This window comes from Cuculus canorus, chromosome 20, assembly GCF_017976375.1.
Source record: "Cuculus canorus isolate bCucCan1 chromosome 20, bCucCan1.pri, whole genome shotgun sequence".
NCBI classification, from domain to species: Eukaryota; Metazoa; Chordata; class Aves; order Cuculiformes; family Cuculidae; genus Cuculus; species Cuculus canorus.
In genome coordinates, this window is record NC_071420.1 from 3,863,688 (window position 1) to 3,880,443 (window position 16,756).

At 49.1% G+C, this 16,756-nt stretch overlaps 1 protein-coding gene across 3 annotated transcripts; it reads right to left on the bottom strand.

Annotated features, from left to right (window-relative positions):
• Positions 1 to 44: 44 nt before the first annotated feature.
• On the bottom strand, positions 45 to 12,788 carry P2RX5 (purinergic receptor P2X 5). Of its 3 annotated transcripts, none has more exons than XM_054084838.1 (12): positions 12,439 to 12,788; positions 10,029 to 10,179; positions 8,082 to 8,201; positions 7,033 to 7,108; positions 6,602 to 6,698; positions 6,160 to 6,240; positions 5,656 to 5,794; positions 4,729 to 4,865; positions 4,370 to 4,463; positions 3,846 to 3,911; positions 3,444 to 3,526; positions 45 to 3,027 (listed from the first exon to the last, which is right to left on the bottom strand). In XM_054084838.1, the coding sequence occupies exons 1-12, from the start codon at positions 12,573 to 12,575 to the stop codon at positions 2,952 to 2,954; spliced, it is 1,257 nt and encodes a 418-aa protein (XP_053940813.1). In that variant the 5' UTR covers positions 12,576 to 12,788; the 3' UTR covers positions 45 to 2,951. The 3 variants fall into 3 exon arrangements, with proteins under 3 accessions (XP_053940813.1, XP_009556777.1, XP_053940814.1); XM_009558482.2 differs by having other exon boundaries at positions 8,130 to 8,201; positions 12,439 to 12,767; XM_054084839.1 differs by lacking the exons at positions 10,029 to 10,179; positions 12,439 to 12,788 and adding an exon at positions 9,910 to 9,961.
• Between the last annotated feature and the right edge of the window lie 3,968 nt (positions 12,789 to 16,756).

Here is a 16,756-nt window from a genome sequence, read left to right on the forward strand (position 1 = left end):
GCTTTTGTATTTTGGATAAGATGTAACAAAGGCTTCTAGATTTGCTGCCTGTCCCCTCACAAAAGCAGGTTATAACGCAGCACTCTTAAAACTAATTCACTGACACAAGGCAATACGTCACAGTAGTGTGTAATGAAGTGTATGTCACGGTTTGATACAGAAGTGTGGGTTGCTAGTGCAAATGGTATCTTCGACAATCACTGTGTGTACACGCTGTCAATAAATGTTCTTGCATGGATTGCTCTTCACTGGCATACGGAAAAGTCACCAAGTAAAATATTTTCACAAGGCAAATGCTTTGCTCCTTTTTAGCACCATTTGTGTTGAGTGACAACCAAGTCAGTGCAGTGTCTTACTCCCCGACGGCTCAGTCTGTACAGAAGACTTCTAAACCTGCTGGCATTTTCTGTCATTGAACTGTGTGTTGTTGTGGTTCCACAGGTCTCTAGCTGGAACAAAGGAAAAGCCGATCACCTCCCATACAGGCAGTGTCTTTGCTGCAGACCTGCTTGTGCAAACTTAGTGTTTAATTGACTTACTTAGCATGAGTATGTATCACAAAGAGAAGGCAGTGTGAGCAACCTAAAAAACACACTGTACAGAAGAGGCTCTGAGAGCATTCCCCTGAAGTGGCAGCTTTTATTGCTGTACCCTAAATACAAGGGGGAAAAAAATCAAACTGAAACAAACAAGTGCTTGAGAAGGGATCTGGTTACATTTTATTAACAGCAGTTGTTGTGGGAATTAAGTTAAACAGATAGTAGAAAGAAGGGAAATAGTCTAGGGAATTTTGGAGGGCTGAAGGCTTAAATTCAGTAAACAGCTTTGGTCATCTAACAAGAGGATGTTGTTTTGTCAAGTGAAAACACTGATTTCAGCAGAGCACGGTCAGCTTTACGCACTGGTAAGCTACTTGGTCTCCACAAGTTGTGTCTCGGCCTGATGTCACATGTGGGGTTCACCTTGTGTTTCACCATCTAGAAACTATTCAAATAGAATTAAGCTCCAACAGTCAAAAGCCTGTGCGGTGTTATTAGTATGTCAATTAAACACATGTTAACTCATGTTTTTCTAGAGGAGAGATTTTTGGTATGAAGAGAGGAGGCTTTGGATGCAATTACAGCATCAGAGGTACACAATTTATCCTCTTCTATTTTCTAGCTAAATGTTTGACTCAGTAATATCTGCATCTGAACAAAAGCAGAAGTAGACTACACTTGGTGGGCTTTGCTCTTGGTGACCAGATTCAGAGTTTTAATTTAGAAACAACCTGTACCTCAGAGTAACCATCTTAAAGAGGTTAAAGCAAAAGGGAGTGTAGGTTGCTGTTTGCATTTGTGTGTCATGTTCAACACAGCAGCTCTCTGTAATGCCTCCGACAGCTGTCTGAGCAGCATGTAAGACCTTTTAGTCTTGTTACTCAAACAGTGCATAGAAACAATATTTGTCGTCATGACTCCCAATCGATGTCAACCTGGTGGCCTTCATAGAACACGGGTCAGTTTGTCCAGCCATGAACAGCTTTAAATGAGGCAGAACGACTCACCTGCTGTCTTCAGGACTCAGTTCCCGTCCACTCAAGCAACTGCAAATTTTTAAAGTAAAGAATGATATTGCACAAACGCTTTACTGAGATTGGTTACATCCCCACCTGAGCATAAATTCACAAAATGGCCTGCAATGAGACTCTGTTCTCTATTGAGAAACAAAAGAGCACTCGTAGTTCTGGGAAGTTACCCACATGGGGAAGTAGTGGAATTCTGTCCTCTACATTTTTTTTCTCCTGTTGGTGTATTTGGAAGAATCTGACAAAACCCTGTTGTAGCTGGTGGAGTTCCCTTTTCCAACCGCTGCAGTACAGTTCAGGGTACTGTGAAAAACAGCAGAAGCCTTAAGTCCCCCGTCCAGGTCTCTCCCCGCCATGAGCAGTTGGTATGTGATGCAGAAAGGACAAACTGAAGCAAAGGAAACCTCCCACGGAACAAAGGAGGGAGAACCTAAGGCTGTCTCCACGCAGATACTCTCTGTGCAACATTGTTTTTCAGTGCCTTCACTCCCTTTTTGCCCCACTGTCAACCACAAAAACATCTCTCCCTGCCTTGCTTCGCACTGCTCCTCTGCCTGCTGGTCCTGCTCTGTGTTCTGACGTGTCGGTTCTCTGGGCCAACTACAAATGGAGACTGTGGGCAGCGGGTGAGGTAGCTGGGACCCAGCCAGGCTGAACTGATTCTCCATTCAGAGCTGCAGCAGGACCCTCTCCAGCTGTTCCTGAGATGAGCAGAGCACCGTGTTGCAGTGGTGCGAAGGCTTTTCCCAGAGGAGCACTGTTTTCAGCCCGAATGATTACACACACGGAGCAATTGCCCCACTCTCAAACAGGCACAGCCAGCACAGACGTTGCAGGATAATAATCGCCTTTCCCCCAGGCTCCGAGAACTGCTGCGATGCTGTATTTCATTGCACCTCCCAACCAGAGCAGTCCTGCTGCTTTCCAGCTCATCTGGCACTTAACACAGGTGAGAGTCGGAAGTGGTGGCCACAAGCCAGCAAAGCAGGAGACAGGTTGAGTCTCAGCCTCAGGGTGCCAGTGGTGGTTCATATCACAGCTCTTTTGCACATGGAAGCAAAGCACAGCCTCAGGATAACAATGGCTGTTGATGTAGGTACAGATGTATCTATCAAGAGATATAAAAACACTTGTTTGGTGTCTTCTTTGTCCTTTTATAAAATCGTTTTATAAATCCATAGTGACAACACTCTTGCAAGCTCAGGATACCAGAGAACATCTCGGGGAAAAAAGGTTGTTCTTTAAAGGACTGGTTTTCCTCTGGAAATTCTGATAATAGACAGCAGATCTGATCTGGGGTATCTCCACCTCCATTCCTGGTGTGATTTCACACCTGCATGATTTTCCTGGAACACGAGTCCAGCTTGCAGACCTATCGCTGTGCCTAGAGCCCACCGAGCTGCTCAGGGCCCTGATTCCCGTTCAGTGTAGGGCTAGACAAGGATTTCCTGGAACTGGACCTGAGGAAACAAGCAAAGGTGACTGACAGAGCAAGCAAGATATTTCTGTTTCAGGAGGTAATGCTGGCAAGAGCTTCCCAGCCAGGCCTGTCACACCTTGCCGCAAGGGCCACTACCCCTCCTGAAGCTCTGGAGCTCTTGAAACTCCCCCAATTCAATCCTCAGTCATTCTGGACCAACAGTGCAAGGCCATTTGTAGCCCAACTATGACACAGCAGCTTCCTTTGCTCCCCAGCTAACTGCAGCAATGGATTACAGAGGGAGGGGGGAATGTGGCAGTATTCACTTTCAGGAATATAATTTCCTGGAATTGGCCTTTATTTGCTTTTAATGTTTGTGTGTTCCCGTATCTCCTATTTCTATTAGTCATAACAATAAAGCCATTACATGTAAACACAAAAGCCAAGCCCACTTACTTTACTTCCTCATACTTTTTGCCTCGGTAAAAGTTACTCTTTTTAATCAGATACAGCAGCACCAGGTCACAAAAGAAAGCTCCCTGCAAACATAAAGAACTTGTGTTTTATCTTTAAAGTAGAAGAGGAAGTATTCAATTAGTAATGAGCATTAATTAAAGAAGAATAACTTGCAGAAGCTGCATTTCCTTCCTACTCTATGTAATCTTAGAGGTACTTAGACTACAGCGTGCATTAACAAATGCCTTTAATACAGGACACAGACATGGACCTGACTGAGCAGTCAGAGCAGCAAAAACTCAGTTGCAGAAGACAGAAACCAACTGTCCCATTTTATCCTCGTAATGGCCCTGTGAGGGGCTGGGTCCCACTATGCTACTTTAAGAAAATACATTCACTTACCGCTCCCATGAGAGCAAGACCGGAACCGATATTGATAATAGTAGGAATGATGTTAAATTTCCCTGCCTGAAAGAAAAAAGGTCATGAAGTACTGGGTGGAAAAACAACCCAAGAAACAAGACACAGGGCAAGCAAGGAGTGCTTGGGCGTGGTTTTTGTTAGTAACAAGCAAGCACAATCATAGAAGATTTGCAGTGAACGACCCTGAAGGATAAAGATCTGTGTGTGTGTCTCAGATCTAACTGTCCATGGCTGCATTTCTAAGCGTGCGTTATCCCTGGATTAGGCTGCTTTTGGGGCATATTTACTTCTGTTGGACTTTACATCAGCCTCTTTTTAGGTAGAAGAGATGCAAACACATCCACGCTCCAGGGTCACCTCCTTTCTTATGTGGGGTTAGCTCCATGTAACAAGCTGCAACAAGCCAGAGAGGCTGTTCTCATCCCAGAGCTGCCATCCCACCGAGGAACATCTCCCACCTTCTTTCTCCCCGGGTTCTGAAATATTCTAGCCAGGAACCTCACCTTGCCATTCACCATCACATCAAAACGGATTCCATATGCTTTAATGAGCGTCCTGTAGTCAACCCCTTCAGCATCCTGGTAATATTTGGCAAACCTGGAATGCAACAATGCCAATTTTAACTCCATCATTTGCACTCCCTCATCTAAATTCACCTCTCTGCTCCAACAGACCTATTCCCCCATCAAAAGCAGCTTTAGCTTGCCCTGAGCGTGACTCCCTCCCTCCCATCCTCTGCTGAATCGGTGTGCTTGGCTGGGGCAGTGTCTGGCGTGATCCAGTACTGCTTCTCCGCCAACCTCCAACGTCTGCATGACAATCCAGCTCAGCCCAACCGCATCATAGTCTCCTCCTCACTTACCTGAAGTTGTACCCAGAAGAGATGGTCTTTTCTGCAAACTTGTTATCCAGTCGGCTAAAAGAATAGTGAGGATTACATTCAGAAGGGGCTTTATCAAGATCACAGTTCCATTCAATCTGAATTCCTATCACACCACCCTTAATGAAAGAGAGAGACAGTGTGAGTTTTTTAAGCTTAGTTCAGTTAACGTGTCTTCAAATTTGTCAGATCTTTGGGCAAGTTTTCCCCACAGACAAGAAGAGCTGCATTTCTGGTCACAGACATGAGCACACGCACTTCTGCATGGGCTGAGTTCACAGTCATGGTATCAGTCGCATTACTCTACACACAACCCTTGCTTTCTCTGTGCTGGTCTCCAAGGAGGAGGTTTCTCATCCCAGGGCCCCGATTTCACCAATTTAAGTGGCTGTAACATACTTTAGTGGAGAATAGGCTCTCTGTGCAGGCACAAAGTTCACAAAGCCTGCACTCTTTTCACCCTGTGCTTCCCAGGATGCCCCAGACTGGCTCCATCTTCCCCACTATGCTAAGCATACTGGGTCACAGCCTGGTCCCCACAGGGGAAGCCTCTCGGTGCACCTGCTGAGCAGAGGAGCCCCACTGGCCTTCCACGGTTCTGGGTTTAAACTGATGGTGCAGTAATGTTGAAACTAAACAAAGAAACCCTGCTGGCAGAGCAGCATTTGGGGCAGCCGTGAATATCAGATAACTGACCCGGTCATGTCTTCACAAGGACCCACATCACCCTCCCTCCCATTCCCTGGGGACAGGATAAATGGGACCAGCTTGACTTTAAGCACTGGCATCTTTCCAGCGGTCCCTAGCCAGGAGGCAGATCCCTGGGCAGAGCACCGGGCTCTCCTCCCAGCCGCACTGCAAGCAGCACAGCCAGTCAGGAAGCCACGCGAGCCCGAGGGGCACTCCTACCTCCAAGGCCATTTCCTGGAAGTCACTCCCAGCCCACTGGACGATGTTCCCCAGGAGGAAGATGGGACAGTAGGGATGCTCCGTGCTGTAGCGGCAGCTCTTCAGGTAGGACTCATCATCGGTTGCCAGCACGTTCATCCTGCACGTAGGGAAGAGGGAAATCCACCTTGTCTCCCTTTGCTTGCCTGTGCAGCGAATGCCACCAAGACTGCAGAGACTTCTCCAGCACCCCTCGTGCACAACAGCTACGGCACCTTGCAACCAGCCTTGTCACCCTGCCAGCCTCTCCACGGCTGGCCCAGGAAAAGCAGCCTGCCTCCACAAAAATGACCTTCAGGCCAGCTGAATGTGGGCTCAAGAAAGGACTCACACGGAGCAGCTTGCCAGAGTGCACCAGGTTTTCTCAAGAAAAAAAAAAATAAAGATGCTAGAAACATCCGTCTGAGCCTGGGAGGACAGCAAGAACATGCTCCTGTCCACACCGCTCTAAGCACCTGCACTTACTTGGAAAACTGAAACTTGGGGAAGCGGATTGAGTTCTTGATATAAACAGTGAAGTTTTCTGCACTGGCGAGAAGTGGTGTCCTGGAAGAGAAGGGTTCATTGTCAGGTTTATGTTTGTACCCTGGCGGAATGTTTCAACTGCAATTGCCATTTTAGAAACAGGTAGGTTTGCCCCATGGCACTAGGCCAGCCACCTTCCCCATGCTGCCACCAAGGAGCAGGTGAGGGGAGGCTCTGAGAGCTGGGATAGCCCTGGGACAGCCAGCGAGCCAAGCAGCGGGGCAGCAGGGCCAGTCCTGCCAGGAGCCATGCAGAGCTCCCTCCTGCACTGGAGCAGCCAACAGTCAAGCAAGCAGCTAAGCGGAGAGAACCCAGAAACCACCCTGAGCGACATACAAGCCAAGCAAATCAAGCTTGCAAACAGCACAGGATGGCCGCGTACTTGGGCTTGGATCTTTTCTCCACTGGGCACCAGGCCAGTATCTCACAAGTCCCTCTGATGCCATCTCTGTCCTTCAAACAGCGGCCAGTCTTAACCCCTGCAACACAGACATCACAGAGAAGGTCACATAGAGCAGCCACCTCATCTCTTTGCCTGCAGGGCACATGAAATCAGGCGCTTTTCACTGCCACCCTCAGCCCTCTTCTGTGCTCTTAGCCAGAACAACCACTCTTTTGTTGCTTCTCTGAGCACCTGAGCTGCTTTGGCTCAGTCACCACAGAGCTGTAAGCAAGGTAACAGTCTTACTGAAAGACAGTAAAGAGAAGAAAGTCCTTGCTGCTCTGCCACCAGAGATCTCTAGTGCTGAAAACAGGCTCTGAAGGAATGTGCCTCTAACAGACACAGTAAGGAAAGAGGGATCCTTCTCTTACCATTGCCAGCCACCACCGCTTCCCCTGCCGGGCAGTCCCCGTCCTTGTAACACAGGGCATCGGGAATGCTGGTACTCTGCAAAGTGGAAGAGGACAGAAGTGAGAGCTGTGAGAGGAAACGAGACTCAGAGGGGTAAGAAAGCACTGTTAATGTGGCGCGAGTCCTCTAGAGAGCAGTGAACACTGAAAACATGTAGCTGAGGTGGTGAGTGCAGGTCACGTGCAAACAGCTCAGCAGTATCACAGCACCAGCCACACCAGGGCCCAGCTAGGAGCCCTGCTTTTGGGGTCTGCTCTCTGGAGAGGGACAGGCTCAGACATCACTGACCACTCACCAAAAACCAAGCAAGAGGCCACAGTGCTCCACCTTAAGAGATACCCTACCTATGATTTAAGCTACAAGCATTCTGAGCTTGGAATCACCCTTCCCTCAGATGCATGCTGGGTTAATGCAGCCACTAGAGGACAGCTGTGTCCTGGACAAGCAAGTGTGCGCTCCCATTGGCCACCCCTCTGCCTGGGATATGGAAAATTAATCACTACCTGGAGACAGCATTCCCCGGATGGCCAGCGTTCTTCATCCCCCCCGGCACCAGCCCATTCCAAACCACGTTTCCAGAGAGGACATTTAACATGACACATCCCTGGCCCATAAGGCACATTCTGGAAGGTACTAGGCCCCCTCCCATGTCCTCCCAGGTAACAAAAGCCTGACTGTTCAGCCCTTCCAAGGATGGGGCTCTTGGAAAGTCTCCTCTACCCATAACTAGACTGAGTCACCTCCAAGTTGTTTTTCCACGGCCTTTTCTGACCCTGAGCAATCACTGCTCTGGTGTCATCTCCAGCTGGGCAGATGTCCAACACCTTCAACTAAAGTCTGCAAGCCTCTACATGATCAGTGCCTCTGGAAACTGAAACAGCTTAGCCTCCCAGGTTTGCAGTGCTCACTCTAAATTTTCCCAACTGAGATATCACACCACAGAGAAAACCGTTCGCCTTTTATCCTTCCTGTGTTTGTTGGTCCCCGGGTGTCCTCTGCCAGTTCTTACCCCAGGGTTTGTAGGGGTCTGGGAGCCAAGGGACTCAGTTCTTCCTACCTCAGGGCACGTGGCTTGCCTCTGGTTTGGGGTCACAATCAGATTCGTCATGACAAAGAAGACATTTTCACCCTAGAATAAACAAAGTAAGGCAGGAAGAGTTAAGTTAGAAAACCTCTTACTCTTAAAGTACGTTACAAGGAAGGTGTAGTTCTCTGCAGAACAGTAACATCTCCCTCCCTCTGATGCTTTTCAGGCAGAACTACAACAACGCCCTTTCTCTGAATGTTTGTTTGGATGAAGCTGGTGGGTGTCCATGGTTTAGGGGGTTCTGCTTTGGAGACCGTGTTAATCTGGTGAGCAGGACTGCTGGGCCTTGCCTTGCTGGCTGCTTGGCAAGCACTTGTCTTCCTTTTCCATAAAGGCACTGTGGGGATCAAAGGCGCAGTCCCGGTGCGGAGCTGTGGGTGTTTGTCCTCAGCCAGGGTCAGGCCCAGCTGCGCCGTCACAAGCCTGAGCTCATGGAGTAAAGGTAGCAGGGCCCAGCGCAGGGAGCAGGGTTAGTGCGACACTCTGGACAAGCGATAAAACAAAACACAGCACTTCTAGCATGGCTGGAATACAGAGAATACAGATCATCTCATCAAGCCTTTGGGATGACTGGGATACGCAAGGAGAGACTTGACTGCATTTTCATCCCCCAAATCCTTATTTCTGACAGTGTTGTGTTTCCTCTGTATTTAGGCAAAGCCACAATATGCACGGCCAGCTCCTGTTCTAAAGGCTCCCCTTCTTCTCTCATTTACAGTTTCTATTTGGTCCCTTCCCCACATTCAGTAAGAAGATTAAATCACTAACCTTTCCGCTTAATGGCTTCCCCTTAACAACCACCCACCAAAGGAAACTACAAGAAAAACAAGCTTGAAGACAGTTGAACAGTCAGCAGGAAGGGAGAGGAAGCAGCTTACCACGGCACTGCGGATGGAGGCCGGTTCACCACTCAGAAGTTAAATGAACGCAGAAAGAAAGTGTGGTTTTACCATTTCTGCTCCATACTGTGCACACATGGGAAAGGGAGGAGGGTCAGTAACAGCGCCAGGCTGCAGCTACAGCATCGTGGGTTGGCTCTGGACAGCCCCCCCAGCACTGGGGAACCCGGGGATTACACTGAGGGGGCACAAGTAACCCTCAGAGCCAGCCCACAGACCAGGCATCAGGCTCAGGGCACTAAGTGAGTGAGGCTTTGCACTAGAATGGGTGGAGATGCAAGCACAGATTCACAGCTCTGAGGCAACATGGGCTGCAGCACGAGGAAGGTGAAGCCTTATTCTCGTGTAGAGACAAGTCAATTGTTCAATCTACTGCTTTCCGCCTGCTGTCAGCGCAAGACCCTAATTTGCCCCTCACATCTTTCCACGTGCAGGGTCGATGTTAGCAGGGAAAGCACAAACACTAGCAAGCATCGCTGGGCCATTTTCAACCTGGTGCTGGACCACATCTGCTGTCCTCTTTTCCCCTTAAGAATCAGCTACGCATCTCACTTCGTTCAAGTCAAGGAAGCAGCAAGGCAGGTTTAGCCAGACACATTTCAAGCAACCCTCATCACTCAAATTGCACAAGATTTTCTTTACACCTCCCACTCCCTGGGCTGCCCCGTGTGTGCCGGCTCTAACCCGGGGAAGGAGGCAAGCAGGCACATTGCTCAGCTCAGCAGTGCCACTCAAACACACAGGGCTTCTGCTTGCCGAGTACCATAGACCTTTGCAAGAGAGATAAGGCTGCTTTGATATCTGCTGGAAAGACCTATAAGAAGGCACAGCATTGCCTTCTTGTAGCCCACCTCCTGCTTATTCATAGTGAAGACCAGGATACATCACTTCAGCCTTTCCACCAGCAACCACGCTGGAAGATCATCTCTCTCACTGAATGGCAGAGACAGTAGCAGTGGGCGATGCCAACCTGTGGAGGGATGACGTAGTCTGCAACATCCCACAGCCTCTCCCCCAGCTCCGAGGTGTTGGTGAAGGCTACCCCTTTCAGCTTGGTGATGACAGAGCTCTGGAGGGATGTATCTGTGTCCTGGTAGCCTTTCTTGACAACAAACACCCACCTGTGAAGAATACAGCAGGCAGCAGCATTAGCAAGTGAGGTCAGGGAACAAGTTAGCCAGAGAAGATTTACACCAAGGCCAAACATTCAAAGGCAAATCAAAACACACATCAAACCCTCTGCAACTACTGCTACAAATTTAAAATAAACTCTCTAACACGAGCTGTGCTTGTCTACTGCACTGGAAGAAGAGTCAGGACCAAAACCCCACAGACAGGGAAAGGTGTAATAACTGGTCACGGGCAAAAAACCAAGTTTCTCACTTTCCAGTCCTGTGCCACACGCAGCAGCCTCGATGGAAAGAAGGGAAGAAAGGGCTCTGTCTTCCTCAAGAGGGAAAACAACATAAGCTTTTGGAAGTTGCAGTGAAGCGTATGGTTTGTTTCACAAGGACACAACTCACTCCTGGTTTTGCAGCCTTACATTAGGCTGCCAGTCCAGCAACAGACTGGCTGGGGAGACGCAGCTCCCTCAGGTGAGCTAACTAATAACTATTGCAAACAGAAACCTGTAAGGAATATTCTCATCTGGATAGGGGATCTTTTGTAAGCCAGTGCGATGGTAACAACCGGCGGGAAGAGCTGCTGCCTCGTCAAGCACTCCAGGGAAAGGCTTTGCTTACTTCTTTCCGGTGGAAGCAGCAAGAGCTCCATATCACTGGCTGAGAACCTCTCTGGGTTAAATCAAATGCCTCCAGCACCCCCACAATCCTGCCAAAGTCACCTGCCAAGACAACAAATCGCCCAGATCCTTGGAGAAGCCAGGGGTGCCGGGGCAGGGGCACGCAGGCTGCGTCTGCTGGCACAGCTCCTCTTTGCAGTGCACTGACCTGGAGCACACTGCTGCATGCAGAGAGCGAAAGCAGCCGCCTCTGGGGCTGAGCAGCACTGGCACACACTGCCCTTCCCCTGCTACTTCTGACAAATCTGGGTAATAACATTAACCACTCCTGTGAAGTTTCCTACTTTCTGTTTTTCCTAGCACACTCGTTTTCTCTCCCAAGGGGGGATCAAAAGCAGAGTCTTATATTTTCCATAGGGAGCTGGGGAGGAAGCAAGAGAAACAATGCAGAGGGGATTAACAACCACAGCCCCCGAGCAGCTCTGGGTCCGTAACAGAGCAGTCAGACCTCAGACTAACACCAACCACCCTGCGATAAGCTGTGAGTCCCAGCCATGAGGCAGTCACTGCAGGCACCAGCAGGGACAGTGCCAAAGGTCTGCAGGAGGGAATAGGTGCTCAGAAAAGAGCCAGTATAGCTCAGACGGTCTGAACCCTCACGGACACTGGTCATGCTATATCCCTCTCAGATGGAGGATGTGTCCTCGGCAACATTATCTACAGGATTCCTCCTTTAGCAGCAACACATGCCAGGCTGCTGAGGCTTCATCTCTGCCCGGCTAACTAAAGCACAGAACTGTACACCTTTCTATAAATAAACCCAGCATGTAAAAATCACTCTGCTATATTTAATCAGTGAAAACACGAGGTGTGAGAAAGGTGAAGTGACTCAGAAGCACAGCCAGTGAGGGTAAAGACTTAAGAATCACATTCGCAAAGCCTGAGAAACTCCGTGTGCAATGGCACAGGCATCACATAGGCTGGGTAATTCCAGGTCTGACTCTGCAAACTGCAGGAGCATCGCTGCGATGGACACACGGCGGTGCTCAGCCTCCTGCAGAACTGGGCCCTTTCAGAGAGGGGCTCCAGTTATCTCCATGCCAACTCACTCTGCTCTGAAATATATGCAAGGCAGCTGACTTTCACACTGCCTCAGCCTCCACAATCCCAGCCCACTCCAGCAAAGAAATCTGCCACTTTGTGCTTGGTTCCCTCCCGTTTAGTCTCAAGTATATCATGCGGCCATGCAGGCAACCCAGGTTTGTCCCAGGGCTCAGCAACTGGGATCATAGATGCTATTATTTCCAAGTCAGACGTTAAGGTTTGGCACCATTCCCACCAAATACAGAAATAAAGGCATAAATAATGCAGCACAAAGCTATAGTGCCATTTGATCTATTTTTAATTCAGCGTTAATCTGGAAGGTAGAGCTGAACCTAGTGATCCTTAGCAGGTGAAAAATCAGGTATAATCTACTAGACATTACTGAATCCAGCTGTATAATCAAGCGTAACTACCTGCATTGAAATCACATGGCATAGCAAGGTGTCACCGTATGCCGAGCATCCTACATTAACCTTCATCACAACACAGCAAACATGCAACCGCTGCAGCATGGGAAATGCAGAGCGATTCTTACCCCACCAAGTAAGCCAGGATGGAGAGCTGCACCACTCGATAGAGAACCCCCACCTTCTTGTTCTTCGCAATGACGTATTTCTCTGTTTTATAATCAAAAAGCGACAGAAATAAACCCTTCCAAGCCACCTGCCCCATGCTCTCGGCTCGCTCTGTCCCGGTGGCTGGAGCAGGCAGCAGCGTTTGCAGCTCGCATTATCCACACGTGCTCTGCATGGAAACCTGACACACCAACCCCTTTGGAGCGAGAAGCTGATCTCCTCCCTCCTGTCAGCTGCTCGCCGGCAGCAGCTCTCAAGTCGGAAACCAGCAGCTGCACTAACTTGAGAGCCTTTCTGAGCTGCTTCCCAGCTCATTCATCTTCTGGAAAGCCCCTGCCTCAGTTTTGCCCCCAGGTTCCATTCTCTCCTGCACAGTCACAAAATATTTATAATGAAACACGTTACAGCACAAAGCCATGTCACAGCATCCAGGTGACAGAGCCATAACCTCTCATCATAAAAGCCTTTCTTTGCCTTCACAGATGGCAAAGCACCTGTTTCAGTTTTTAATTTCTTGAGCATTTACAAGAGTGAAGAGAACTTGGGTCTTTACCCATTATCCAAGCTACCTGCCTGGCTACTACATCTTCCCCCTAAAAAAAACACCAACTGAAGAAACTACTGAATAAATTCTGCTTGTGGTTAAGGGCTCAGTCCCCACCATGTCTCACAAAATGCACAGTGAGCGCTGAGCTGGGCACATGCAGAGGCAGGACACACCATCGGGGAAAATACTGAAGGGAAAGGAACGATTTAACCCTCTCTGAGATAGGAGTTGTTTACCAGCCAGCAGTGTAAGAGATGACTCCCAGTGTAACAGAGGCATTTGTATGTGCAAGGACATGAAACAACCATTACTTAACTGTGAAGGGTGGAAGCTGCCTCCTGGCCAAGGAGGGAACAGAACAAGTTCTGGGTGGAAAATGAAGCAAGCCAGGACCTTCCAGCAGCCTGGCTAAAAGAGGTAACGCCACCTCCCCAAGAGGAGATCCAGCAGCAAGCTGGGATCCGAGCAGAGCATGCCCTTTCCAGGGAAATTCTATATCTGTGAATTGATGGGAGATATCTCCTAGGGGTTCTTCTGGGCTGGGACTACTCATAGGGCTATTCTGATAGAGAGAGAGACTATTGGAGACATGAGGGGGTGAATCAGGCATGAAGTGCAGGGTTTACTGCATTCATGCGGGAGCACCCAATTAGCTGCTGGGGCTTCATCAGGATCAGGAGAACACTTGAGATTTCGCAGCACAGAACCGAGATACACGCCCAGACACAGGTGAAGGGAGTGGGTCACACTATGGAGGCAGCCAGCACTGTGGCAGGGTGATCTGCCCCATCACCTCTGCCCTACAGAAGTCTCTGCCCAGGGAGAAACACACTCAACACGAGTTTTATGAAATTTTTATCCTTCATTCTCCTTAAATTCCGTATCAAAGTTAAACAGATGGACCAGATTTTTAATGAGCACGTGGCAAGGTTGCTCCAAATCACAAGAGAATCACAAATAGTGCAATGATGTACAAAACACTATCCTCAAAATACCTCATTTTGTGCCTTATCCCACGGCCATCCCTAGAGTTTTCTTTTGCAAAAGCAAAGGAAACCTTCTTCCTCCAGCAACAGCAAAACTAGAACAGAAATGTGCCTGTGGCCTCCTTTTAACCCAGCGGCTGCTGCCCTCCCTGGCCACAGCCCCACAGCAGGTGATGGCCACAGCACACGGCTCTTCCTGAGGGGCTCCAGAGGAGCGGGCAGGCTGCCGAGGGACTGACCCCTCACTCCAGGCACCCCCGGCTGCTCCTCTGGCTCAGGGTCAGCCCCAGTCGTGCTCCCAAGCCTTGCAACTGCCCTTCAGCACAGGCAAAGGGCTGGTCTGTTGGTATTTGGTAAGGAGGGGTGGATTCAACAGCCAAATATCGTTTGAGGCAGAGGGAAACCAGGAGTAGTAGCTGCTTGAGTGAGAAAGATGGCTCTAGGAGAGACCTGGGGAGCAGCCAAAGTGTTTTGTGAGATAAAGTGGGGCTGCCTATGTGGGGTGTGCAGATAAGGAAAGGAGGGGACATGAGGAGTGGGAGAGGAAAGCAAGACCAGTGTGAAAGCCTGAAGCACAAATAAAAGCTCTTAAAGTATATCATAAGCAAAAGAGATAAAACCTTCCAAGAAAACACACTTCTGCAGGGAGGAAGGAGACCACAGTGGTCCATGAGAACCTAGAGCCCTGCATTCAATTCTGGGGTCCTCAGCACAGAAGATGATCCGAGGGCTGGAGCACCTCCAGTACAAGGACAGGCTGAGAGAGTTAGGGTTGTTCAGCCTGGAGAAGAGAAGGCTTCAGAGAGACCTTAGAGCAGCTTCCAGTACTGAAAGGGGCTCCTGGAAAGCTGGGGGAGGGCTCTTGATCAGGGAGGGCAGGGACAGGACAAGGGTGAACAGTTTTAAGCTGAAAGAGGGGCAATTTAGACGAGATATTAAGACTTTCCTGTGAGGGTGTTGAGGCCCTGGCCCAGGTTGTCCAGAGAAGTTGTGGACGTCCCATCCTGGAGGTGTTCAGGACGAGCCTGGATGAGGCTTTGAGCAGCCTGATCCAGCGGGAGGTGTCCCTGCTGCCCACGGCAGGGGGTTGGAACTGGATGGGCTTAAGGTCCCTTCCAACCCAAATCATTCCATGATTCTATGAGGCCAGAAATGAGTAAGGAAGCAAGGTAGGCTCAGCCCATCTTCCATTGACACTGCCTGGACCTCAGAGCCAAGCTCAGGCTGGGGATAAGGAGACTGATCCAGATCCAGGTAGCAGAGCTGTATGGAGGCAGGAACATTACAAAGGATCCATCACCTGATCTTCTGCCCAAACTGGCCCTAGATGAGACACTTTCCAAGAGCAAGCTGCTGGGTAACAGCCGAGCATAGCTTGCAATCATGGGTCTGGAACTGCTCCAGAGATGGAACTAAACAGTGAGTATGTATCTCAGGACTGCCTCCTCCACTGCTCCTGCTGCACTAACACACAAGTTCATGGACAAAAGAATTATCAGTGGAGACAAGTGAGCCCTTGCTGTCTAGAGATTGTCCCTCTCCATCTCCATCTTCCCTATCTGTCTGGGTGACTGCACAGGCTAAAATCAGACCAGGGAATCTGCTAGCAGCTAAACAGCGTGTTGCCTCCTGGCCTGGTTTTCCTTAGTAGCACAGACACTGGTCTGCTATGAGTTCTTGCAATTATTTTCCAGGTTAATTAATGTAAGAAAGGATTTACACAGGCCAGAGAAAGTGTACCTTATGAGCAAGAAGTGCTCCTGTTACAGGTGTGACCTGAAGATGTCAACCACGTCTGACCCCTAAAAACAAAAAAAGAGGATGTAAAACTGATACTTCTCTTGCTGTTTCAGAGCCATCGAGTAGAAGCACAGGCACAACAGATGTTTTGGAACAAAAAGCTCCAGTTTGTATCAAATGCTTCTCAGAATATTCTGAGTTGTGCTCAGCACAGGCGAGATCTGTGCTGACAACAGTGCTGCTGGCACCCACTTGCAGATATCGTTCTTAACACCTTTAGCTTTCACAACCTCAGTTCGTTTTTCTTGCCTGGAAATCAAGATTATGGGGGTGTTTCTGCAAGAAACTGTGGGTTGTTGAAATAAAAGCAATTTCATTCTAGGGGAGGGGAGGAAATAATCTATTGAAGTCTAATCATCATCAGTTAAAGACAAAAAAAACAGTAGTTTCTTCTAGTCCTTCTCCAGGGACTGAGGCTGGACTGTAAGATCTCCCTCCCCGAGTCCAACATTTTTAATTTCCCATGGAAAAAACCAGTTCTGCTGCTTTCCCAGGAGGGCTATTTGCTCAGGCTGGAAATTTTTACAGGGAAGATTTCTCACCCAGTACCAAAACCACCCTTTCTCTCTCTTTTTATCCCTACATGTTAAACCTGTCCATAGCTCCTCATACTGCTCACAATAAAGCCAGGGCCTCAACACCCTCACAGGAAAGTCTTCCTAAAATCTCATCTAAATTGACTCTCTTTCACCTTAAAACTGTTCGCCCTCATCCTATCCCTGCCCTCCCTGATTGAAAGCCCCTCCCCAGCTTTCCTGGGGCCCTTTTCAGCACTGGAAGCTGCTCTAAGGTCTCCCCGGAGCCTTCTCCAAGCTGAACAGCCCCAACTTTCTCAGCCTGTTCTCACATGGGAGATGCTCCAGCCCTTGGATCATCTTGGTGCCCTACTCTGGACTCGCTCCAACAGCTCCATATCCTTCCTGGCCTGAGGACTCCAGAACTAAA